Genomic DNA, 27,401 nt, shown 5'->3' with positions numbered 1-27,401 from the left:
TGCTGTGCAGCAGTTGCCGACCCAGAAGCGGTCATCTCTGCGATTCTGCAGGAAGGTTCTGGGTCAGTTGGTAGCCCCTTTTGAGGCGGTTCCGTATGCCCAATTCCACGCCAGGGTACTACGGAGGGAACTGCTGTCACGATGGGACTAGCTTCCGTCATCTCTGGATTACCAGATTCAGTTGAGTCATCTGATCATGTCTCCCCTGGTATGGTGGCTGGCGTTTCCGGTGCTTCGGGCCGGAAAGTCATTTTTCTGCAGGCCACTGGACAGTGGTCACGACGGATGCCAGCCTCTCCGGTTGGGGAGGGGCGCTTGGGGCACCCAGTCAGCCCAGGGGCACTGGACTCAGGTGGAGTCCTGCCTACTGATCAACGTTCTGGAGCTCCGAGCAATCAAGCTTTGCCTTACCAGGTGGTCCCTGGATCTACAGGGCCGACCGGTCAGGATCCTGTCCGATAACACCACGTCCGTGGCGTAGGTTGATCATCAGGGAGGCACACGGAGTTCTGTTGCAGCGACGGGGGTCGCGCGCATCCTTTCGGTGGGCCGAAGGGTCCGTTCCGGCTCTATCGGCCGGGTAAATTCCGGGAATACGGAATTGGCTAGCCGACTACCTAAGTCGCACTGCACTGGGCCAAGGAGAGTGGTCTCTCCACCCGCAGGTGTTTCGGGGTCTGTGCCGAAAGTGGGGCACTCCGGACGTGGACCTTCTAGCGTCCCGTCTCTATATCGGTAGGTGCCACGGTTCGTGGCCAGGTTTAAGGACCCGTGGGCGGACGCGTCAGGCGCGTTGGTGGCTCCTTGGGGTCGCTGTCGCCTACTTTACACCTTCCCTCCTCGGAAGCTTCTTCCTCGCCTGCTGCGCAGAGTAGAAGCTGTAGGGATTCTATCGGTCCTGATTGCCCCAGATTGGCCGCGTCGCTTCTGGTACGCGGACCAGGTGCGTCTGCTGGCAGACGCCCCCTAGCGTCTTCCCCTGGGAATTGATTTTCTGTTACAGGGTCCAATCTTCCACCCTGTTTCACAGCCACCGGCCTTAGCGGCGTGGCTGTTGAGAGCCAGGGGCTTAAGGACCGAGGCCTATTGGGCTCGGTGGTCTCTACCGTGCTGCCTGCACGGAGGTCTACCTCACGTAGGTTTTTTCCTCATACATGGAAGGCCTACTTCTCTGTGTGTGGGGAGATGAACTGGCACTCTCGTACATGCGTTGTGTACAGGATTCTGCTGTCTTTGCAGCAGGGAGTGGTTCAGGCTCTCGCCTTACGTACGGTTAGGAGCCAGATTTCTGCTCTGGCTGTTTTTTACTTGCAGCGACCCTTGGCATAGCACTCCTGGGTGCGTGCGTTGGGTCAGGGGGTCTGGTAGGTGGCCCCTCCGGTGCGCCCTCCATTACCCCCATGGGACTTGAATTTAGTCTTTTCAGTGCTTCGGGATGCTCCCTTTGAGGACATTCGGGAGGTTTTTTGTTTTATTGTCACAAAAGGTGATTTTATTTCTGGTAGCAATTACCTCGATCAGACGGGTGTCTGTCTGTTCTGGTGGCCTTGTCTTGCAAGGCTCCCTGCTTGGTCATCCGTAAGGATGAGGTGGTGCTGCGGCCGCAGCCGTTTTTCTCCCTAAGGTCGTTTCGGCTTTTCACTTGGATGTGGACATTGTTCTTCCATCCTTGTGTCCTCAGCCGAAGAACCCGAAGGAGGCCACTTTACATTCTTTGGATGTGGTTCGGGCCCTTCAAGTTTACTTGTCGGCGACAGCTCCGTTCCGGATGTCGGACTCGCTGTTCGTGTCTGTGTCCGGTCCCAGTAAGGGCCTGGCAGTTTCGTCGGCCACCATTTCCAGGTGGATCCGACGGATTGTGCTTCAGGCCTACGCCCTGAAGGGGCGGGCGCCTCCCTTTCGGGTCACGGCGCATTCGACCAGGGCGATCGGGGCCTCTTGGGCTTCCGACACCAAGCCTCTGTGTTACTGGTGTGTAAGGCTGCGACCTGGTCGTCGGTCCACGCTTTTTCAAAGTTTTATATGGTGGATGTGAGTGCATCTTCTGATGCCTCATTCGGCCGCAGGGTGTTACAGGCGGCAGTTTAAGGTTGGAGTTCCTCCGTTGAGTAACTCCGGTTTTTGTTTGGGGTGTAACCTGTTTTTGCTGTGTTATTTTTCCCACCCCTCGAATTTTTTTGACACTGCTTGGGGACGTCCCTAAGGTCAATGAAGGCTGTGTCCGTCTATGAACGAAAGAGAAAAAAGGATTTTTGTACTCACCGTAAAATCCATTTCTCTGAGTTCATAGACGGACACAGCACCCACCCCTCCTTTGTTTGTACTGCTTGTTACGAACTGAAGCTGCTGGAGCAGGGTGTGGGTTATGCCTGGGGGAGCCACGCCCCCTGGGAGGAGCAGCATGAAGGAAAGTTTTTAACACCTTAAGTGCTGTAGAATTCTGCCTAAATCTCCTGGTAGGAAGAAGCATAACCCTAAGGTCAATGAAGGCTGTGTCCGTCTATGAACTCAGAGAAATGGATTTTACGGTGAGTACAAAAATCCTTTTTTTCCCAGATTGTAAATGCTGCAGTATGTTTAAATAAGTATAAAATAAAGTCTCCTGCCCTACCAGACAGGACAATGTGGTGTGGGCGAAGGATACTTTGGCAGGTAAAACAGCTCCCGTATATGTATCTAATTTATTTAGCAGTTTTCCTGGAGTTCGGCTGTAAAATACATTAAAGGAATGTTGTGGCTTCTGTGTTAGATTGTCTGCAGTATTTTTCTGTCCTTGAAAAATATACATGTGGAATCTAATTGTTTGGAATTGTCATGCAATGTCTATGTCCTAAATAATTTGACAGTTAATTTCAACGTTGTTTCTTGCAGATGAGCTTTCAGCTGACCACCCCCAGCACTTGCCTCCGGTGCTCTTTTTAAACCTTCAATATGATGAGCAGCGAGAAAAGATGTTTCAGAAGGAAGACACTTCACCACCACATGTAAGACATCTTCTGTGAAGATTCTCATTTACTAAGGTCAAAGTATAGCGTAGCCAGTCGTTCAACTTAACTTTCTCTGTAATGTTGAAGAGGCTTGGATAAGCTGCAAAACTGTCTGGACATTACAGGACAAGTCCAGTTGAATGTGACTAACTACTACTAGATATTCCATTTAAGACAATTTAGGGTTTTGGGATTAACCACTTCAGTACTGGACATTTTCACCCCTATCCTGCCCAAGCCGTTTTTCGGATTTCAGCACTGTCACACTTTAAATGACAATTTCTCGGTCATGCAGTGTTAATTTTGACATAACATTTTGATTTAGTTATAGTCTTTTGACTAAAATGCCATTTTAGTTTTAGTCGTATTTTAGTCATCTATATTGGTTTAGTTTTAGTCGACTAAAATCTCCAGTACATTTTAGTCGACTAAAATCAAGTGGGTTTAGGTACATTTTATTGCATTATTATTTTTATAATTTTTTTTTTAGAATTGCCAAACTCATTATATACTCCTGGAGTAAAAATCTAATAACATGTTATTATTTATGGCATTAAGGTTTGAACATGCACTACAGACAAAGATTTAGCAGTTGTGATATATCTATAACGTCTTTATAAATAAAACCAAGTTTCAAAAACAAACAAAAGTATTGCTTTTTGGCAAGCATAAGTACAACTTGAACAAAAGAAATAATATATATATATATATATATATATATATATATATAAAAACTGTAAACTATTTACTGTAAAGGAAAATGTTTTTTCACCTTAATGCAATCTATGCATTAAGGTGAAAAAACATCTGGTGTTGCCGCCCCCCCCCCCCAGCCCCCCTTATACTTACCTGACCCCTCTAAAGTCCCGCGCGCGGTCCCGGGATCTTCGTCGCCGCTCAGCCTGGCCACTGATTGGCTAGAGTGGATGGATTAAGAGCAGCGCAGCCATTGGCTGGCGCTGCTGTCAATCACATCCAGTTATGCGGCGTGCCAAGGGGCGGGGCCGTGTGATACAGTGAGCTGTATCATGGGAGCGCGCCCGCAATTACTGACCACCATGCGAGCTCTCGCATGACTGTGGTGAGTAATTGCGGGGAGGACCAGAGACAGCCGCAGAGGGACCCCAGAAGACGAGGATCGGGGCCACTCTGTGCAAAACGAACTGCACAGTGGAGGATTTTGTTATTTAAAAAAAAAAAAAAAATTCCTTTAGTAACCCTTTAATTTTGATGTAAAATTTCAATTTAGTTTTAGTCATAGTCTTTTGACTAAAATGCCATTTTAGTTTTATTCATTTTTTTGTGTTCTCAATTGTTTGTTTTAGTCGTATTTTAGTAAACTAAAATGCTATTAATTTAGCAGACGAAAATATTTTAGTTGAAGAAATTAACACTGCGGTCATGCAACACTGTCCCCATATGAAATTTTTATCATTTTTTTGAGACAGATGGAGATGTGATATTTAATCACCACTGGATTTTTTTTAAAGGAAAAACCCAAAATGTTTAAAATATATTTATTTGTCTTAGTTTCTATTATAAGATTTGACAAATAAGTAATTTTTCTCCTTCACTGATAAGCGCTGATGAGGAGACACTGATAGACAGCACTGATGTGCACTGATGAGGAGACACTGATAGACAGCACTGATGGGGCTTAACTGATAATCGGGACACTGATGATCAGATCACTAATTGTCTGTGTAAATGTCACCTGTCACACTTGCCGGTTACCGGATCTCCTCTTCTCGCGCTATGACAGCACATGAGGAAAGGAAAGCCGATAATCTGCAAGTTTGTTTACTTGTGATAAGTTGTGCTTGGACTCAGCTTATCACATGGGAAAGGGTTGCTGTGATTGGCACTTTACCGTGATCTGTGATCAGCTGTGTCTGTAGGACACAACAGTTCTGGGAGGACATCCATGGACGCCATTCCAAAATGAGAGAGCTGCGCTGGAGGTGTCGTTTATCTATAGCGTGATCATGAAGTGGTTAATTTGATAAAACTTTGCATTAGAAAGTATGCTTGTTTATGATGTCATGGCTTGTGTGTGAGATTGTCTGCTGTATTTTTCTGTTTTTGAAAAGTATACATGTGGAACATAATTGTTTGGAAAGGGCAACAACTTTTTATCCCTCTGTTGTTTGAAATATATTAAGTCCTTAACTTTTTATTGCCCTTTTCCTTCACACTGCAGGGTGAAGAACATCTACTAGCTGTAACGGACTTGGATGAAAAAGATTTTGTACAGCACATCCCAGATATAGAGAGGCTTCCTTCCTCAGCTGATCTCCACCTCATGGCAGCCTCTAAGAAAAATGCATTGCCCAGAGGACTGCTTCCCAACAGAGGTAACCATGGACAGAATCTAGATGGACAGAAAATTCCATATGTAGAGCACAAAATGTGTGCACGATAAATAGGTCCTCCAAAATATACATGCGAGTGGTCTTCAAAACGTTTCTGCAGTTTCCGAGTTAAAGCGGAGGTCCACCCGATTTTATTTATTTTTTTAAAAGCCAGCAGCTACAAATACTGCAGCGGCTGACTTTTAAAAAAATGGACAGTTAGCTGTCCAGCATGCCCACGATGTCGGCAGCCGAGGCCGAGCAATTGCTCGTCTCTCGGGTGCCCCTGCCACCATCCTCGGTGAGGGAATCAGGAAGTAAGGTGTTGCGGCTTCATTTCCCGGTTCCCTACTGCGCATGCGCGAGTAGAGTGGCGCGCCTTCACTGGTCCCCGCTCTCTCCCGGGACCATTGTGTTTCCCAGGAGACAGCGGGGGGGGGGGGGGGGAAGTGGTGTGAGTCTATACCAGGAAGTGGGTGCAAATATCTGTCTGCACCCCCCTCCCCCTGAAAGGTGCCAAATGTGACACTGGAGGGGGGGGGGGGGGGGGGAAAGGTTCCAAAAAGCGGAAGTTCCATTTTCAGGTGGAACTCTGCTTTAAAAAAGGACGGAAACTTTTTGATGGTGTGTGTATATGTATGTGTATATATGTGTATATATGTATATATGTATATATATATATATATATATATATATATATATATATATATATATATATATATATATATATATATATATATATATATATATATATATATATATATATATATAGCGTGTCTAAAAAGTTTGGTGAATGTTCTGATATCTCAACGGCAACATGGCTATCCAGAGGCATGTCGAAAAGCGCTACCTAGCATGGAGTACACGTGCCTGCTAGGATAAACGCGCTGTGGGCAGTCGAACGTAGTCAGTGTGAGAGGTAGGGTCACAGTCCAATGGAGCAACAAGTGAACAATCGAAGTCTGCTACAAATTAAGAAAACTGGCTACAGACGCATTAAATGTTGGTGCAAGTGTACAGGACGGAAGCCGTGAGCAGAAAATGAGTTTACAAACGCTTTTCAGACGGGAAGGAAACGACTGAGGATGGGCCGTCAACAAGCAGAACCCCAGAAATTATTGAGCGAGTGCGACAAATGCTGGCACGAGATCTGACTGACTCTACAATTCATGGCGGAGCTATTGAGAAAAGAAAAAGAAAAAGAAAAAAGAAAGAAGAAAGAGAAAAGAAGAAAGACATTAGCAAGGATGCAGTGCGCACCATTGTCTGTGAAGAGTTAGGTAAGTGGAAGATCTCTTCCTGATTTGTGCTTCACAAGCTGACAGACGAACAGAAAGCAAAACAAATGGAAACCCCTGGAGATTTCATTATCGTGTGACCAGGATCCATCTTTTCTGCCAACCATCGTCGCAGGATTGAAACCTGGTGCTACCAATTTGGTTCGGAATCCAATCGGCAATCAATGGAATGGCGTTCACCGTCTTCCCTGTGACCCAAAAAGTCGCCTGCAAGAGCGCCATGAAATGCACACTTTTTGCTGATGTGGCGGCAATCCAAGAATGTGTGGCAGCAGTTCTGAGATCAATTCCTGAAGAGGCCTTTGACAGTTTCCAGAAGCTATATGAACGTTGCCAAAGGTATGTTGTGAAGGATGGCGATTATTTTTAAGGCCAATAAAGGTAATTTGTTTTCTGATACCATTCACCAAACTTTTTAGACACGCCTTGTATATAAAACCACACTCCGCACTTTCAAAATATATAAAAAATAGGCAAGAAATGTGTGTGTAGATATGTATATATAAACACACACCACAAAGATAATAAATATATCTCACTGCTGCTACTCTAACAAAATCCCCAAAGTTATAAACAGAAAAGATGAAATAACACAGTGTAAGAATTCATACATGTGTACAATACGTGCATTAACACAATGCGTTCATCAGCAGCACTGTGCCAAACAAAAGTTTGCCTAACAAAAATAAGCAAGAAGTATATAAAACAAAATATAATAAATATATATCGCTGCTGCTAATATTCCCAAAGTTATAAACACTGTGTGATTGCATCTTTTTTGTGCATAACTTTGGGAATATTGTTAAAGCAGTGTTACACAGTATATTTATTGCATCCTATGCATTAAAGTGAAAACACCCTGCAATGACGGCTCCCCAGCCCCCCGTTTACTTACCTGAGCCCGCTCACCTGCTGTGCGCGTCCTCCGGAGTGTATGCCAGGGTTATTCACTATACTAACTAAGCTGCCCACATGCCACACTCAGTGTGCAATTAAAAAGAAAATGCTAGCAGAATGGAAAATATGTATTTTTTTGTTTTTTGTTTGTTTGTTGGAAGAAGACATACAAAGTCTTATCTGCCATAAATCTGTAGCTGATAATTTTGTTTTCAAAGTTTCACATAAAAAGGGGTTGTAAAGGTTTGTGTTGTTTCACCTCAATGCATCCTATGGTCCTAGTATATTACATGTTTCAACAACGCTCATACAGTTGAGTTCAAAGTACATAAACATGATGATGAGTTAAGAAGTTATCCCCACACAAAAGAGGTAAGAATAGCTTTGATAGATTTAAAGATTCTAAGGGGTAGATAGACCGGTGCGTGCCACAAGACGCACAAAACTGGGGAAGCAGGACACTTTAATCTTAATCTTAATTAAGTTCACCTGACCCATGACGCCCAGGGGTAGTTTGGCCCATGTCTGTGTCTTGGATTTCAGGGTTGCTATCAGGGGCTCTAAATTAAGTTTAACAAAATCTTCTGGAGAGCGGGTGATTATTATGCCTAGATATTTCATGGAACTAACCCTAATGAGGGGAGAGGAGGCCTGAGTCTCAGTGGGGACAAGTTATGTCAATGGGAAGGATTTGGGACTTGTCCCAATTGATCTTCAATCCAGAGTAGCTACCAAAAGTTTGTATGGCCTCTAGGGCTGACTGTAATGGGAGCCTCCAGCATCTCAATCTGAGATTGGGAAAGTGTGGGCAATTCTATGCCAGCTAGAAGTGCCTCTATCTCCTCCCTGGGGTTGTTGGTGGCAGAAGAATATAGGGATGCGAAGAAGGAGCGGAACTCCCCAGCCACCATATCAGGGTCAGTAATCAGCACATTGTCGGCAGTTCGAGGGAAACCACCGTGGGAGGTTAGTGGTCCAAATGAGCTAGGTAGGCCAGGAGACGTCCCGCCCGTTCCCCACATTCATACGTCCTCTGTTTGCTATAAAATATCTTCCTCTCTGCTTTTTCGAAATGGAGACTGTTCACCACTCGTGCCTGTAGCTTTAGCTGGTCGGCTGTGGATGGGGAGGGGTTGTTAATAAAATCCTTTCTATATCCGCCAAAGATTTTCCTGCTTGCCTAACCACCTGTGATGAGGTTTTTCTGTACCTGGATATGTGTAGAGATAAAATCAGACGGGCATGGGATTTAAACGAATCCCAGACCACATTGAATGGTGCTTTGTCCTTATTGGTTTGGAAGAAAAAATCCCTTTTGTCAACGGCCTCCTCTAAATCGGGAACAACCTTTAACCAGAAGGCATTGAGCTTCCAGGTATATGTCGTGGGCGAGAGTCGAGCCGGAGCTCAGCCCAATAGGGGGCGTGGTCAGAGAGGACACGGGGATTAAAACCTACGTCTCCTAATATTGGAAGAAGAGAGCGGGATATTAGTATAAGGTCTATGCGTGACATGGAGTTATGCGTTGCTGAGAAACATGAGAACACCCTATCTTAAGGATAGTGATGTCTCCATGTGTCTATCAGGGCCAGGTCGGCAAGAAGCTTGCCAAACATGGTGTGGGGATGGGCTGGACTGTCAAGGGCTGTCGTTGACAATCTGTCCAGGTCCCTATTCGCAATGTTATTGAAGTCAACATGTTTGTTATTTAAAAAAATAAAAAAAATAAACCTTTACAACCCCTTTAACCGAAAGGGAAGCCTCCTGGAGCCTCTGTAAGCATTTATGTTGACTGTGCAGGAGATGGAGGAACATCCTTTCCCCCGTCTCCTCTGTGGTGAATGATGCTTGGGTATACTTTGTGCCTTCAGCTGATATAGAAATAATTAGGACTGCATGTGAATTGAATGCGTCACTTCTGCTTGAATTGTCGTCCTTCAGTTACTGAATAACATTCTAGAATAGGAAAAAAAAACTAGTTGCCCATAGTAAGTGATTCTGGTTTGTATTCCAAACATATTCAACTGAATTGAAAAAGTACTTCACTACCGATCTTTAGCCCTCTTTTGTAACCTTATAATATCAGCTAAACTGTAAGCAATAAACGTAAGGCCTCATTCTCCTTCCCTCCAGTTTTAATACGTTGCTTTTATTTTTATTCATTAGACATATTCCAGAGCCAGCCAAGGTTAGAGGATGGCCAGCCCGACTCTGTAAATGGTGTTATACAGCCAGAGCCGTCTGTAAATGCTGAAGAACCATTTCCAAAAGTCTGGACACCTAGGACTTTAGAAAGTAATGATGCCTTCTACAGACTGAAAGAGATGGATTTCCAGCTAAGAGCCTTGCAGAATATGGCAGAAAGCATGGAGAGAGACTTTGCCAATACTGAACTGGTAAGCAAGAACACATTACAGCCAATTTTTACTATATTTGGAATTTACGCCTGATAGATTTCAGTTGAGAAGGAACAGTAAAGGCTTGTCATAAGCAGCCGGATTTTGGGAGATTTGAAATGTTTACAAATGGCATCACAACATTATAGGTGCATCAATGTGGACTGATAACAGAATTTAAGGTTTTGGACTATGATTTTTACATTTCTATGAACCTCTCTGTATAAACCACCATTTAACATACATCTTGGTGTCATATGATATGTGGGGGCAGTAAAAACATGCAGTTAAAACACATTTTTACTGCGCAATAAACGCTCCCCTTTAAGCTGTAAGGCCCCTTTCACACTGGGGCGCGATGTGCAGTGGTGGTATAGCTATACCTTTGGAATTGCGGCAGTATTCGTCTGCTAGCGGTGCGGTAATAACCCCCCGCTAACGGCCAAAAAAGGGTTAATACCGCCGGCAATGCGCCTCTGCAGAGGCTAACGGCCGCTCCAAAGATGCTGCTTGCAGGAGATTTTTTGTCTCCCGCCAGCGCATCGCCTCAGTGTGAATGCCCTCGGGCTTTCACATTGAGACTGCAGGGCAGGAGTTTTTCAGGCGGTATTTAGACGCTATTTTTAGCGCTAAACCGCCTGAAAAACTCCTCAGTGTGAAAGGGGCCTAAAGGTAGAGGATGGGGGTGTACACGTCCTGCAGACAAGATGTTGTGCATCGTGACACAGCAAAAATTATCCTGTCGTACTCTGACCACAACACATTGACCTGAATGGAGCCACACCGCAACCGTGTGCAACGCACTCAGTTGTGGTGCAGGTTTTAGGGGTTAAAAAGGTCAATGATATAACATCTCCTTACCACTTGTCAAACACCCTCTGAAGAGTGATCCACTGCGTGTAATTGAGCTATAAAGCAGTATTAAGCCCAAAACCAAAAGTGATATATTGCAGCTTACCAATACTTAGATGTGGTGGCTGGTTTCTGTTTTTAGGCTTTTTTTCTAGGTTTTCACCTGGTGCTCTGGCCAGTAATACACCTCTTGTATTAGAGCGCCCCTAATCTAGGTGAAGGAGCACAGAGTGTTTTAATGTACCATCAGATTTAAATATACTACACTTTTTCGTTTTTTGGATAAAGATTTTTTTTCTAAATAAAAGTTGATTACTGGAAGCACTTTTTGTCAGTTGTAAATGGTTTGTCTCATCCCTGTAACATATACATCTGCAAGAGAGCTTGTTCTTTTGAAAAACAATAGACTGATTGGCCAGATCACCAGATGAACATAGAAAAATGAAAGTTTAAAATGGAATGCGGCCATCGCGTCTAAGTATCGGTAGTAAATGTTTGCTTTTGGGTTTAATACTGCTTTAAAAGTCCAATTTATGGTCAGCCTGAAGGACAGTTATCACTACTAATTATAGCCTGTTCTTTTAAATGGGAACATTTTTAGCAGGTTAATGTAAAGTACAGTTTGTTACCCCAACATTTCATACTCCTGATATGTGCCTGCTGTACCATGTACTTGTAGAAAAAAGTATCCTGTTGTCTTTATATTGCTTCCTTTGTGTGAAATCCCTGGTGTTCCTGCCAGTCCCTCTGCTTTCCTAGTAAAAACTGACCACACTAAGCAGGAGAACACACCGTGGTCAGTTCCCTAGCTATGCTGGAAACTCAGTGTGCGCTCCTTTAATGATCAGCTCAATGTGCTGCTTCTCCTCCCCCAGCTTTTCTGCAGCTGAGAACAGAGGGAATGTGATCACTTATAAAAAAGGGTATTTGGAATGTTTTTCTTTTTATATCTATAAACAAATGTTTTGCTTTTCATTGTTTCGCAAGGGGATTGTTTACAATAACTTTAAGTTATCTTAAAGTACATAATAAAATAATAATAATAATAATACCGCCTTTATAACTTATAGTAAGAAACATACCTGAATGTATTTTTGTGGCTGTCTTCTACCTTTTTAATGTGATTTTTTGTTATGATGGTAGCTGGTCAACACGATAGACAATCTGGCAACTGCAGTGGACCCCGACCCTAAAGAAGTCCATCCTCCTAGAGAGCCTGCTGGCCCAGGAAGAGGTGAGAACCTTCCAGTATAGCGTACCTAACTTTGTGTAGTGTGAAATATGGGCTATCTTTTCAGCTGATTTTTAATGTATTTTTTGTTGTAGAATGTGGTTTGCGTCAGCTAAAAAAAAAAGAAAAAAAAGCACTCGTCCCTGAGCACATACAGCCCAAAATGTTCGACCTGCTAGGTGTCCCGTCCAGACGCAGCAGCTGTCAGCCTCTCAAAAAGTTTGATAGGCTGCTGTCAGCAGGACTGTGGCTGAACACCCAGTGTGCATGGGGCCTAAAGAGGACTTGCTGTCTGAGTCAGTTGAATCGGTTCCGCTGACTTTACTTGCTGTATGCTTGTCCCCAACTTCCTACTCTATTTTGGATTCCTATTGCAACATTTTGCACTCTTACTTCTCCTGTGACACCAGGACAGGAAGTGAGGGGTAGTCTCCTCAGTGGACAAACGGCAATAGGAAAAAAAAAATCCTTCCCAAAGTCCTACTCTTATCTTAGATTCTTGCCTAATCAAAATTGTGCATCTCATTAATGCTTCCAGAAGGCCCCTCAGTTCTTCTGCACATGCATCAAAAATGTTGTTTATTTCTATCAATAAGCCATCTAACATTAGGGCAAATAACAGGGATAGAAATGAATGAGATGCCTAGCTTTGTCTGGCTTAGTATTTCTCATCTCTGTGCTGATTCCAGGTCAGTAACTCCAGTATTGAAGCCAAAGCATTAGCATGACAACCATGTTGCGAACATATTTTTGGAGCGGTTAACATTGTGGCTTAACCGCTTGCTGCCTAGAGGATATATATATATATATATATATATATATATATATATATATATATATATATATATATATATATATATATATATATATATATATATATATATATAATATATATAGCCATGATCCTGGTATTGGTTTTTTTCAGCCAGCAATCAGCCTTCCAGCTGCCCAATCACTTTTGCAGTGCTCAGAAGGGGACCTAAACCTCCCGATGCTTTTCCCAGGCTCTCCCATCTCGCAGGAAATCCTGAAACCTCTGTAAGCAGTCATGTCAGCTGCACACAGAGGAGATGGAGGAACACCCATTCCCTAATCTCCTCTGTGATGAATGAAGCCAGGATCAAAAAGGTTTTCGTCCGTTCTGGTTTTAGAGCTGTCTTTCCCTGGCTGGTACTGATCTAGCAGATCTGTGTTTTATCAGAGGAAGTGCAGGGGAGACATCAGGGGTGTTAATATACAGTAACCCTGATGTAAGAGTGCCAGTCATGGCCCAAATCTACTACAAGGCCCCCCCACCCTTGTGATGGCAATAAAGTAAAAACTTATTTTTTTATATAAAAATAATTATAAAAAAATGAAAAGCTCCCCCATTCTAAGCGATAATTGCACTGCATATGTTTGGTATTGCCATGAACATTGGAGCAACGCTAATTATAGCATTATAGATCACATTCACCCAAACTGATAACCTGTAAAGGCTTTTAACGCATCGCCTATAAACCATTTTAGGTGCGGTAATTTGTCACCATTTCACAGGCATGCACAATTTAAAATGTTTGGTATTTATTTACTTGACACAACATCATATGTTATATTTAACCAAAGAAAGGGGGTATTATGTTTTTTTGTGTGCACTAAAATTTATTTAACTGTATTTTTTACTGAGAATTAGCATTTGATAAATGAAAATATTAAGCAACAGCCAGTATTTTATTCTTCAGGGCTTCTGATTTAAAAAAAAATATATGTATAATGTTTGGGGGTTCTAAGTATTTTTGGCTGCTTTTAGCATGTATGTAAAAAAGGAAATAAATTGCCATGGTAAGTAAGCGGTTAAATACTGGTCTTACGATACATATGTCCGTGTACTTAGACAGATAGAGAAAAGTTCAGGAACAAACTGTTTCTTCCTCCTGTGGGAAGTCTGTGTTGGAGAGTCTGCAGTGCACCGTGCTGGTGATATCTCTTTAAACGAATTGTAACATTCTTTGTATTTAGGGTTTACTCTTGGTGAGATGGTATTGGAGGATCTGGCTGAGGAGGAGGAGTTTACACTGCCTAACCCCAGAGCTTTAAGATTACGTGAACACCCTCTAGAGGTCTTTATCAATGCAAAACCTGACGCTCGTCTTCTTACAGGTACGTTAGAAGTTTTTGTCTCGTGTGTCTTAAAGTGATTGTAAAGTCTTGTTTTTTTGTTTTTTAATCAATAAACATGTTATACTTACCTGCTCTATGCAGTTGGATTTGCACAGAGCAGCCCCGATCCTCCTCTTCTCGGGTGTTTCTCTGGTGCTCCTGGCCCCTCCCTCCTGTTGAGTTGAGCATCTTGCTATGGGGGCACCCGAGCCGTGTGACAGCTCCCCGTGACCCAACCCCGCCCCTCTCTCCTGATCGGCTGAATGATTTTGATTGACAGCAGCAGGAGCCAATCATGCCAAGCTGCTGTCTCAGCCAATGAGGAGGGTCCCGGTCTGCTTAGAAACTCCTGCAGCATTGCTGAATAAAGACGGCTCGGGTAAGTATGACGGGGGATGAAGAGGGCTGCTGCACACCAAAGTTTTTTTTATCTTAACGTATAGAATGCATTAAGATAAAAAAAAAAATTCCCCTTTACAATCCCTTTAAGACGATCGTAGACCGAAAATATTTAGTATCAGTGTGGCATTGCTCGTGAAAAGTGGCGTGTGCCCTCCTACGATCTCTACAAGCACAGTAACATTGATTAGGCACAAGATGTATATGTGAAATGCGTCTACGTGACTTCATGTTGGTGTCTTTGGTATCATCACTGTGAACAATAAAAGGCTCTGGTGTACAATTTCACTATAATCAGATTTATACACTTGGATGGATTTATTTTATGTGCTTCTGATTTTGATTGTATGTGAGCGCTGATCTGTAATTTATTTCACACATAATGAAGAGGTCACCTCATACGACTTAGAACAAGGTGTCCCCGGGGAGTAATTGAGTAACCGTTTCTTGATGTCTCTGGGTCACCTAGCAATGAGAAGCTGTGTATTAGGATCAGGCTCATTCCTACACAGGAGAGACACAGATCACAACTATCCCCTTCATCTTGTTTCAGAACCTCGGCAAGACAAACGTAACATAGAGAAAAGGTAGGAGGAATCCCTCCAGGCTATGACCTCAAACTCATTTATATCTGTCTTTAAATATTTTTTTTATACTAGCAAAATTTTATCTTTTATATATATTTTTTTATATACTGTACTTTTTGTGTTTGTTGTTTTTTTTAAAGAATAGTTTAGCTGACAAAAATAAATAAGCATTAACATACTATTAGAGCCGGTTCACACAGGGGCGACTTGTCAGGCGACTCATCCACCTGACAAGTCGCGTTCTGTTCTGTTCAATGGAACCGTTCTAATAGGAGCGACTCAAGTCGCTCCGACTTAGAAAAAGGTTCTTGTATGACTTTGGGGGCGACTTGCTTTGACTTCAGTACAGAAGTAATTTTGCAAGTCGTCTTGAGATCGCCTTGCCGAGTCGCCCCCAAAGTCATGCCGCCCCTGTGTGTACCGGGTCTTAGTCTCTGTCTCTTCTTCTAAAATTATTGGTTATAAGAAAGTGTTTTTGTTTTTTAAGTGCATGATTGTCTTTGAGAACTGGGTATAGAATACAGACTGTATAACCGATTCAGATCCAGTATTGTGTATTCTCGCTTATCTTGTATGACTCCTAAATAGTGAACTATTCCAATTTGGAGTAGTTTCCAAATCGGCGACACCCGGATGACTCCTGTAAGAGGTGCAGGGATTCACCTGGCACTTAAACCGGCGTTAGACGGTTCACCAGAATTCGGCTGAGATTTGAACCATGTATTGTCAGGCTGAATGTATCAAAGTTAAATGAATCGATCAATTTGGGTACAACCAGTCTGCCGAATTTTACGTGAAATTATTGCAAGCAGTGACGGCTTCCCCTGCACCTCTCTGCTGTGAGAACACAATGGTGGGAGGAAAAATAAAAAATTGCGCTAACCAAAGAAAGTGTGATTAAATAAATGAATATAAAGAAAGGCATAGCACAAACATATATGGAAAAATAAAAAATTGCGCCAGCCTAATTAATGACAATCAAGTCCTTGTGAGTGAACAAAAAATATAATGTGAAATTAAAGTCCAAAAATAATGATGTTCCTGGAACAGACAACACCCGGTGCACCGATGATTAAAGTGAGCCACCACCACATGGACAGGGGCTTACCAGATAATGGATAAATAACAGCGTTATTGTGTATTCCACAGCAGGATATCCAGGGAGTATGGCCACAACACAGGGTGGAATCAGATATGCAGCTTAGATCCTTATACAATGCGTCCACGAAGGAGTATAGTAAAATCAGCACAGACAGAACCTTTCAGACCACTCCAGGGGCTCAGCAGTATGTCATGGATCCCATTGAAAACGTTATCGTATGACGAAACGCGTCTGGATTAACGGCATGCAGTGACGTCACCGCGTTCGTACGAGGAGGAAGGGCTCCTGTTTATGCCGGCCGGCATTTGTTTCGTACATGCTTCTATTACATTTGATTGATGTAAGTAGATTTTATCTTTTTTAATAAACAACCGTTTGGACGTATTACGCTATGTGCGGTTCTTTTTCCTGCATGACATACTGCTGAGCCCCTGGAGTGGTCTGAAAGGTCAATGGTGGGAGGAATGGCTTGGTGGGAGGAATTTCCCTGTCAACACGGTCTGTGGTTGCAGGAAAGAAATTTGCTCCATCTATGGCCAGCCTGATCCACATGCTTTGGAGATGTCCTAGGCTACGTAGATATTGTCTTATTAGACCCTAACTTGTGTCTGCTAGATTATAAGGATGATTCCAGTGCTCTGGTGCCTTTTCCATGCCTGCAGACTTATTGCCCAGAGGTGGCTGGCTTCCCTACCACCAGCTCACTCAGACTGGTTAAAGGCAGTTAATGACACCTTAGTGATGGAGAAACTTGTTTACACTAGGCTGGATCAGTTATACACTTTTTATATATTTATTGCTTTCCATTATTGGCCAGAGATGGCATGCTTCATGTGAGCTGCACTGAGCTGACTCCATGTTTCAGCTGCCCTGTGAACGAGCAGCTCCAGATGACCGGGCTCAGCGACATGGCCGACATTCTGACTGATCTTATGGATGGAGGGGTGTCCGCTTCGGAACTTGGACTGACTGAAACACAGGCACGGGCCATTCACAGGTACGAAACATTACTATCTAACACAGAAGAAAGTGGAAAAAATACTGTTTTAAGAAAAGATTTTTCTTCCCTTTTGAAGGGATTTCCTCCACTTCCTGTTGTATTTATGGAACAGGAAGTGAAAGGGGATCTCTACAGTGAAACATAGAAGGCAAAAAAAGGACATGGATTGTTGCTATTTTGTCTAAACAAAGAAAAATGTTTCTGCTTTTTAAATATATTTTATTGCATTTTCATAGTGGGTTTTACAGCTGATATACAAAATAGTACACATTCTGTTATTATGTGTTTTGCCATGCATTCAAATGGACTTTAATAGAGAAATAAAAATAAAGCACAAGCTTAAAGAGGAAGTAAACTTTCTCTGCTTACATTTACCTATAGGCAAGTCTATAATAAGGCTTACCTATAGGTAGTGAAAATATCTCCTAAACGTGTACAGTTTAGGAGCTATTTAGTATACATGCAGCCATTGACATCACTGGTGCATGTGCTCTGAAGGAACGGCACGGGGTGGCGTACCTTCTAAGCTCCGTGCCATAAACGGTGGCTCCGGCGCACATGTGCGGGAGTGACATCATTGCGGCTCTGACCAATTACAGCGACGGAGCTCACTAAGCCGTAAGATACTCCAGGAAAAATGTCAGCCATCTCAGAGAGCGCTTTATTCTAAGGTAAGTATTGCATAATAATTAAACAATTAGCTTCTGTCGCGCAAGGTTGGCCACACACACTTTGAGACTCGGCTGGACAAATTTTGGTCAGTCTATGGGCAGATTTACTCTCAGCCAGCACTGTCTCCTTCTTTTGAAAGGAGTCATTCATGTTGAAAAGCTCAGGGGTTGTTTTGTATTTACAGACAAAGGCCTCAAAATACTTCAAAGAGGAGCCAGAAGAACAGATCTGATCTGCGGATGTGGATGAAGAATAAGCAAAGGGAGCGTCTGACTGAATACAGGAAGAAATTGGAAGAACTGAGAGAGAGAGAACACAAGCCCTTCCAGTCGCAACACCAAGCTGTACGTCAATTGTGATTTTTCACTTGTCTCTGGTGACCTTGGGAGGAGGAATTAGGGCTCATGCACACTGCAGCTCAAAGAAGCGACTCCTACAGGCTTTTAAGCTTTTATTGTTTTCTAGAAACTCCTTCATGTTAGCCAATGTGTCTATGCACACTATGGCTTTTTCGGGCGTTTTCAGGCATATGCTCCTACAGGCAGAAAAAAAACACCCAACTCGTGTTTTTGAGCTAGTGCCCCAAAGAGCTCAAAAAAAGCATGAAAACGTTTGTTCCAGCCGTTTTTTGTTTTGTTTATACAGTCGTTAAGAAAATACTATCTAGGAGGGTTTGTAAAAAAAAAATCTTATGCTCAAATAATCTCGAAAGAGCTCAATAAAAATGCAAGAAAGCGCACACAAAAAAAAACAACAAGCTTCTTTAAGCTTTTATAGGCAGAACGCCTGTAAAAATCTGCTGTTTTTTGTTTTTTTTTGAGCTGCAGCGTGCAAGAGCCCCACAATGCTTGGCAGCGGATTCTGGTGTTTTATAAGAAGACCCAGGCTAGCATACAACGCACATAGGGGTTGATTTACTAAAATTGGGGAGTACAAAATCTGGTGCAGCTCTGCATAGAAACCAATCAGCTTCCAGGTTTTATTGTCGAGCTGAAGTTAGAATCTGATTGTCTACAATGCAGAGCTGCACCAGATTTTGCACTCTCCAGTTTTAATAAATCAACCCCTGTGTGTTAAGCCGAGTACACACTAGGTGTTTTTTTCGTTTAACCCAGCAGAGCTGAACGAAAAAAAAAAACGTACATTCAGGAGCTGAAAATTGTGCAAAAAATACCGCTTTCGAAGTGATTGTTAATTTCGGACGAAAGCTGTGTACTAACCGATGGGACAAATACGAAACTCTCCTCGTACAATACCAGATTGTCCGATTTTCGTTTTAATCAGTATAAGTTTTCGTCTGAAAATATAATAGAAATACAATACAAAACATTACATCACTTCCGAATTTTTATTCTGTCGTGCCAGAATTTACGTACTTTAGTAACCTCTTTGTTTTTCGATATAGAGATTAACATACAAAAAAAAAACAATGGACGATCATTTGTCGGATAATTTAATTGTGTGTACTAGGCTTAAAGTGGAGTTCCACCTAATTTATTTTATTTTTTTTTCCTTTAAAGTCAGCAGCTACAAATACTGCAGCTGCTAAATTAAAAAAAAAAGGACACTTACCTGTCCAAGGCACCCGCAATGTCGGCACCCGAAGCCGATCTGTCCCTTGGGTGGAGGCGCCGCCATCTTCAATAAGGGAATCAGGAAGTGAAGCCTTTTGCAGGTTCACTTCCTGGTTCCCTACTGCACATGCGCAACTTGCGCTGTGCGATCCCACTGGTCACTGCTGTCTTCTTGAGGGGGGGGGGGGGGCGGAGAAGGCGCCGGAAGTGGCGTAGATACCTGTGGGTGGCTCTTGTATCTATGCCCGGAAGTGGGAGCAAAATACCTGTATTAGACAGGCATCTGCTCCCCCCTCCCCCCTGAAAGGTGCGAAATGTAACACCAGAGGGGGGGAGTATTCCGAAAAGCGAAAGTTCAATTTTTGGGTGGAACACCGCTTTAACTATCCAACTTTAGTACAGCGATCTCCCCAGATGTTCTATTGTGTGCTGATAAGGGGACGCCTCCCCTGCCAGAACACTATGGCCAGCCCTCTCAGCCACTGGCTGAATAGCGCTGATCGGGAGATGATCAGCAGACCATCTTCGGTCATACCCCTTTGACAGAAGCTGGCCGAACCCACTGCAGTACACACGGGTCGAATGTCGTTTGGCTTCTATTGAACCGGCCGATGCCACCCGACATTCAGCTCGTGTGTAGTAGGCTTTACACACATTGGTATTGGACAGTGCTGTCTTTTCTATTGACTGCTAAAAAAAACAGATGTTATTATAGTGATTTTTTTTTATTTTGTTTGTTCTCAACTTTCTTTTTAGTGAATGAATAATGCACATAAAGTTTTTCAAACCCGATATTTTTTCAGTTGTTAATGGCAGTATGCAAACTCCCTGTAGTCTTTAAACATAAAAAGCATCAAGTATCCTATAACTATATGATTGTGGCTGCCAAAGCAATAGGTCACAAGAAGAAACTGTATTCTGTATATATAAACGGTGAGCAATAAGTAGTGTTGTTCTTATCTCTTTATGTGGATAGGGTTTAATTACAAGTTTGTGAGACTATTCAGAGCTTGTTATTAGCTCTTTAGCGCCCCCACTTTTTTATTTCCAATAACTAGTGTTTAGGCTGGGTTCACACTACTACACTACTTTCATCCTACTTTGCTCTGCTACATTTATCCTACATTGGTCCTACATCCATCCTACTTTCATGAACAGGATACTACTTTGGTCCGACTTCAATGATATTCAATGGGCCTGAAGTAGGATCAATGTAGGACCAAAAGTAGTACAGGGAGCATTTTCAAAGTCGGACCGACTTGTGTAGGACGCTACAAGACGCTCTCATAGGGAAACATTGAACACAGAGCAAAGTAGGATGAAAGTAGTGTAGTAGTGTGAACCCAGCCTCACTCAGAATAATAATCAGGGTGAAATGTGAATCCCCTGTGGACTGAGCGTTCCTCACCTTGTGTGAAGTGGAGGAGTCTGTTAAAATGTGTCACTTCATCTACTTAACTACAGAGCCGCAACACAGCTGCTAGGTGGAGACTTATCCATTATTTATGACTTGACTTGGAATCCTTCACCAAGAAAAAACACTTTGGTAATAATAGTAACTTGCTTTTTTTATTCAATGTTCAGTTTAGAGAGAACCTCTCATAAATGTTTATTTGTTTTAAAGTGTCGCTCTGGGGTCCTATTCTTCGCTTTGCTTGCTATGAAGTCTATTTAAGAAATACTTAAAGATGTACAGTGCCTTGAAAAAGTATTCATACCCCTTGAAAATTTCCAAATGTTGTCATGTTACAACCAAATAACGTTAATGTATTTTATGTGATAGACCAACACAAAGTGGTACATAATTGTGAAGTGGAGGGAAAATAATAAATGGTTTTTAAAATGTTTTACAAATAAATATGTGAAAAGTGTGGTGTGCATTTGTATTCAGCCCCCTTTACTCTGATATCCTTAACTAAAATCTAGTGAAGCCAATTGCCTTCAGAAGTCACCTAATTATTAAATACAGTACCTAATTATTAAATACAGCTGTTCTGTGAAGCCCTCAAGGGTTTGTAAGAGAACCTTAGTGAACACACCGCATCATGAAGGCCAAGGAATACACCAGACAGGTTAGGAATAAAGTTGTGGAGAAATTTAAAGAAGGGTTAGGTTATAAAAAAAATATCCCAAGCTTTGAACATCTCACAGAGCACTGTTCAATCTATCATCTGAAAATCTGAGTATGGCACAACTGCAAACCTACCAAGACATGGCCGTCCACCTAAACTGACAGGCCGGTCAAGGAGAGCAATAATCAGAGAAGCAGCCAAGAGGTCCATGGTAATCAGTGGCGGTGCGTCCATAGAGGGCGCAGGAGATGAGACCAAAATTTAACTTTTTGGCCTAAAAGCAAAACGCTATGTGTGGCGGAAAGCTAACATGGCACATCACACTGAACACACCATCCCCACCGTGAAACATGGTGGTGGCAGCATCATGTTGTGGGGATGCTTTTCTTCAGCAGGGACAGGGAAGCTGGTCAGAGTTGGTGGGAAGATGGATGGAGCCAAATACAGGACAATCTTAGAAGAAAACCTGTTGGAGTCTGCAAAAGACTTGAGACTGGGGTGGAGGTTCACCTTCCAGCAGGACAACGACCCGACACATACAGCCAGAGCTACAATGGAATGGTTTAGATCAAAACATATTCATGTGTTAAAATGGCTCAGTCAAAGTACAGACCTAAATCACATTGAGAATCTGTGAAAAGAATTGAAAATTGCTGTTCACAGACACTCTCCATCCAATCTGACAGAGTTTTTTGCAAAGAAGAATGGGAAAATGTCCCTCTCTAGATGTGCAAAGCTGGTAGAGACATCCCCCAAAAAGACTTGCAGCTGTAATTGCAGTGAAAGGGGGTTCTTCAAAGTATTGCCTCAGGGGGGGATGAATACAAATGAACACCACACTTTTCACATATGTATTTGTAAAAAAATTGGGAAAACCATTTATCATTTTCCTTCTACTTCACAATTATGTGCCACTTTGTGTTGGTCTATCACATAAAATCCCAAATAAAAGACATTTATGTTTTTGGTTGTAACATGACAAAATGTGTAAAATTTCAAGGGGTGTGAATACTTTTTCAAGGCACTGTAAATTGCTTTTATTCTGTTTTTCTCTATTAATCTTAAGTGTTTATTCCTTTTTAGAACACTTTAATATCTTCTAAATCAATATGGCAAACCCAGAGATTGAAAAATGAGAAAGACCGGTAAGTCAGATCTTCATTTACTCCATAATATAATGAATGGAAAGAGGCCACCTTGGTACCACATCTGCAAATTCAAAATCCCATAAAAAAAAAAAAATATCAGACTTAGCCGAGTTTAAAAGAATATATCCCTCTGATCCCTCCTGTATTGTAACTGTACTGTCTGCCCTCATTTTGTAAAGCGCTGCACAAACTGTTGGCGCAATATAAATCCTGTATAATAATATATGGATCAATGTTGATCCACATATTCTTTTAACCACTTCCCGCCCGGTCAATAGGAGTTTTACGTCCGGGAAGTGGTTCTGAAATCCTGACTGGACATCCTGCAGGATTTCATGCTGCGCGCGCCCAATGGGGGTGCGCAGCGCCGCGAACGGTGATGCGGGGTGTCAGTCTGACACCCTGTATCTCCGATCTCGGTAAAGAGCCGGCGGAGGCTCTTTACCAACGTGATCAGCCGTGTCCAATCACGGCTGATCACGATGTAAACAGGAAGAGCCGTTGATGGCTCTTCCTCACTCGCGTCTGACAGACGCGAGTAGAGGAGAGCCGATCGGCGGTTCTCCTGACAGGGGGGGTTCGCGCTGATTGTTTATCAGCGCAGCCCCCCCTCGGATCGCCACACTGGACCACCAGGGTAGGGCAAAAAAAAAAAGGGGCAATAAAAAAATATAAAGTCAGAAAAAAAAAAAAAAAAAGGGGCAGTAAAAAAAAGATGCCAATCAGTGCCCACAAATGGGCACTGACTGGCAACATGGATACATCAGTGCCACCCCACAGTGTCCATCAGTGCCACCCCACAGTGTCCATCAGTGCCACCCCACAGTGCCAATCCATGCCCAGTGCCTACCTATCAGTGCCCATCTGTGCCACCCATAAGTACCCATCAGTGCCGCCTAGGAGTGCCCATCAGTGCCGCCTAGGAGTGCCCATCAGTGCCCCCTATGAGTGCCCATCAGTGCCACATACCAGCGCCACCAATCAGTGCCCATCTGTGCCACCTCATCGGTGTCCATCAGTACTACCTCATCGATGTCTATCAGTGCCATCTCATCGGTGCCCATCAGTGCCGCCATATCAGTGCCCGTAATTGAAAGAGAAAACTTACTTATTTACAAAAAAATTAACAGAAAAAAAATGATTTTTTTTTTCAAAATTTTCAGTCTTTTTTTAGTTGTTGCGCAAAAAAAAAATCACAGAGGTGATCAAATACCACTGAAAGAAAGCCCTATTTGTGGGGAAAAAAGGACGCCAATTTTGTTTGGGTACAGAATAGCATGACCGCGCAATTGCCATTCAAAATGCGACAGTGCTGAAAGCTGAAAATTGGCTTGGGCGGGAAGGTGCGCAAGTGCCTGGTATGGAAGTGGTTAAACAAACATGTAAGAATATAGTATTGTATATTATTTTTAATACAGTTATTGCCTCCGTACGTACCTGCAAAGTCTGATTTATTAGAATAATTATTTTCTTTGGAACATCATTTACTAATAGTAAATTAATTGATATAGCTCGTGTCCCTAGGAGCCAATGGTCTGATGTCCCTAGACACATTGGCACATGTTGATATTTATGCCAGTTATCCTTCCAGTATAGACCTACAGAAGGAAATTCATGCAAAGAGAATTTACAAACCCATTGCAGATAGTGTACCTCTTGGAAGTTAAACCCAGGACCCCAGTGTTGCAAGACAATAGTGCCGCCTTAAGCCATGGTCCACTTTCTTTGGTGTAGTCTGTGCTACCTGAAGACATTGCTTAGATCAGTGGTCTCCAAACTGTGGCCCGAACTGTTGCTTGCCTTTATCCGGCCCTTGGGCACTATCCCTCCCACTGATACGAGACACTATTCTGCCATCTGACACCGACAATGGAGCACCATTTCTCCCACTGACACAACTAATAGAGCACTATTACTCCCTATGATACCAGCAATGGGGCACTATTCCTCCCCCTAATACCAGATGTTCACCAACAATGATGCCAGGAAAATGTATTCTCCCGCTTGCCAAAGTCCGGCCCTCCAAGAGTCTGAAGGACAATAAACTGGCCCTTTGTTTAGTATGTTTGGAGACCCCTGGCTTAGATTGTAGAATAAAGAAATCTGCTGATAATGGTAAGAAAGGTTTACATTTTTCACCACACAAAAAAATGCCGGAAGCTGTGAAACAGATGTAATATAGGAATCCAGTGTGATAAATGACCCCCTTCTCTGTCTGCTGCTTATAAAATGTTCTGACTTCAGATATGTTCTGGCTTTAGCTAGTTGTGGCCCACTTTGTAGTTTGGTAAAAAGATGGATGTGAACAGATTATAAGTACCTAGTATAAGTAATTACAAGGTAGATTGTTTATCCAGGGAATAACCCATTACCTTAACCACTTCCAGACCTTAGGTGTTTTTCAGATTTGGTGTTTGCAAGACTAAAACAGTTTTTTCTGCTAGAAAATTACTTAAAACCCCCAAACATTATATATATATATATTTTTTTCTAACACCCTAGAGAATAAAATAGTGGTCATTCCAATACTTTTTGTCACACCGTATTTGCGCAGCGGTCTTACAAGCGCATATTATTTGGAAAAAATTCACTTTTTTGAATTAAAAAATAAGACAACAATAAATTTGGCCCAATTTTTTTATATATTGTGAAAGATAATGTTACGCCGAGTAAAATGATGCCCAACATGTCACGCTTAAAAATTGCGCCCGCTCGTGGCATGGCGTCAAACTTTTACCCTTAAAAATCTCGATAGGCGATGTTTAAAAAATTCTAGAGATTGCATTTTTTGAGCTACAGAGTAGCTCTAGGGCTATAATTATTGCTCTCACTCTAACGATCGCGGCGATACCTCACTTGTGTGATTTGAACACCGTTTTCATATGTGGGCGCTACTCGCGTATGCGTTCGCTTCTGCGCGCGAGCTCGTCGGGACGGGGCGCTTTAAAAAATTTTTTTTTTTGTTTTCTTATTTCTTTTTATTTATTTTATTACTTTTTACACTGAAAAAAATAAAATAATAATTTGATCACTTTTATTCGTATTACAAGGAATGTAAACATCCCTTGTAATAGAAAAAAGCATGACAGGTCCTCTTAAATATGAGATCTGGGGTCAAAAAGACCTCAGATATCATATTTGGGCTTAAATGCAAAAAATAAAAAAAAAATAAAAAATGTCATTTTTTCAAATGACAAAAAAAAAATTTTGTCTCTTTAAGAGGCTGGGCGGGACTGATGTTTTGACGTCACTTCCGCCCAGCCGAGCTATGGGGACGGGCGAAGGAGATTTTTCCTTCAGTCTCGTCCCCGCTCACCAGCCAACAGCACCCGATCGCCTCCGCCGCTACCGACGGCTACGGTAAGCGGCGGGAGGGGGGGGGCCCCTCTCCCGCCACCGATAACGGCGATCTCGCGGCGACCGCCATTATCGGATTCCAGACCGCGCACCCTAAAGATCGATACCTCGGTTGTGGCAGCAGCTGCTGCCGTTACCGAGATATCAATCTTTAAAAATAGGACGTACATCGTCGTGCGCAGGTCTGGAAGTGGTTAAAGTGAATGTAAACCCAATTCATGAAATTTGAGCTGGGCACATATATCTGCAGTGTTTTGTTATCTCTCTTCGAAGATATATGTCCCCTAGCTCTCTCCTGACCCATTCCTTTGTTATCAGCCAGATAACTCCTGACAAATTCTCAACACAACAGATAAAAGCAGCCTGACTCTTCTGTCAGAGGAGGTTGCTATAAATAGATTGGCAGGGAGCTGGCTCTGTTACAAAACACCTCTGAGAGTCTCTGCCTATGAGGAGAAGGGGTGTGTGCATTTCCTCCAATCAGCAATGTTGGCTATCTTGGCTGTATGCTCAGATATCACACTCTGTGTTAAACAGGAAGAGAAAATTTCCTAACAGATCAACTTTCTAAACTGTATATAAATGTGAAGACAGCAGATATGGATGTAAAACCTATGTAGGGAGATTTGTTTCATCTCTGTGTATCATCTGAGGCTGTTCACTTCACTGGGTATGTGGAGGGTTTACATCCACTTTAAGGGATCAGGAAGGAAATATTTCCCGCTGGAGCAAATTGTACCGTGATTTACTGTGAATAGGTTTTTGCCTTCTTCTAGGTGAACTGTAGGTTTGGGGTTCGGGGAATGTGGGCTTTTATAAAAATACATTTTGTCAGTTGAATTTGATTGAGTATTTTTTTTTGTCAACCTAACTATGTAACTATATACTTTAAATGTGAAAACTGTTACAAGTTTAGTGGCAAATCTTCATTAAAACTGTTACTGATGGTTGTCCCAAATACACAAAAATCCCCTGTAAATGAGAAGCAATGTTCAGTAATTATGTATCTAATCTCCCTGTGTATGCTGTAGCCATGTATGCGTCTGATCCACGTGGTAGCTGTAAACACTTCTCTGTGTGTTTTTAGGATGCTTCTGTCTGAGCACCACAGTCACCGGATATCAGATGCTATGAGTCTCATGCAGGAGATGGTATCGGCTGCCCCTCACATTCCAGGTACTGGGAGTACCAAACCCAGCAGGTCCCAGACATCTCTATCCAGGCCGCGGACAGCACAGCCCTCCTCTACTAAGTGAGTTACTAGCCGGTCTTTTTAACCAACCTCCGCTCTCGCTTATTGTATCATAAGCTGCAATTACTGAAACTTGTATTATGTGAT

The 27,401-nt window shown here is 42.7% G+C and overlaps 1 protein-coding gene across 1 annotated transcript in view; it reads left to right on the top strand.

The window, feature by feature from the left end:
• CPLANE1 (ciliogenesis and planar polarity effector 1) overlaps window positions 1-27,401 on the top strand; it is a 185,927-nt gene that overhangs the window by 149,965 nt on the left and 8,561 nt on the right. Inside the window, exons 41-50 of the mRNA XM_040338483.1 lie at window positions 2,872-2,984; window positions 5,188-5,341; window positions 9,700-9,929; window positions 11,925-12,015; window positions 14,011-14,151; window positions 15,104-15,137; window positions 17,105-17,236; window positions 18,096-18,255; window positions 22,641-22,702; window positions 27,150-27,314. Of these exons, the coding sequence (XP_040194417.1) occupies window positions 2,872-2,984; window positions 5,188-5,341; window positions 9,700-9,929; window positions 11,925-12,015; window positions 14,011-14,151; window positions 15,104-15,137; window positions 17,105-17,236; window positions 18,096-18,255; window positions 22,641-22,702; window positions 27,150-27,314 (1,282 nt within the window). The remainder of the gene's footprint in view (window positions 1-2,871; window positions 2,985-5,187; window positions 5,342-9,699; window positions 9,930-11,924; window positions 12,016-14,010; window positions 14,152-15,103; window positions 15,138-17,104; window positions 17,237-18,095; window positions 18,256-22,640; window positions 22,703-27,149; window positions 27,315-27,401) is intronic.

Source organism: Rana temporaria, chromosome 1, assembly GCF_905171775.1.
Source record: "Rana temporaria chromosome 1, aRanTem1.1, whole genome shotgun sequence".
Taxonomy (NCBI): Eukaryota; Metazoa; Chordata; class Amphibia; order Anura; family Ranidae; genus Rana; species Rana temporaria.
The sequence above is the reverse complement of the archived record's forward strand: the minus strand, read 5'-3'. Positions and strand labels throughout refer to the sequence as shown.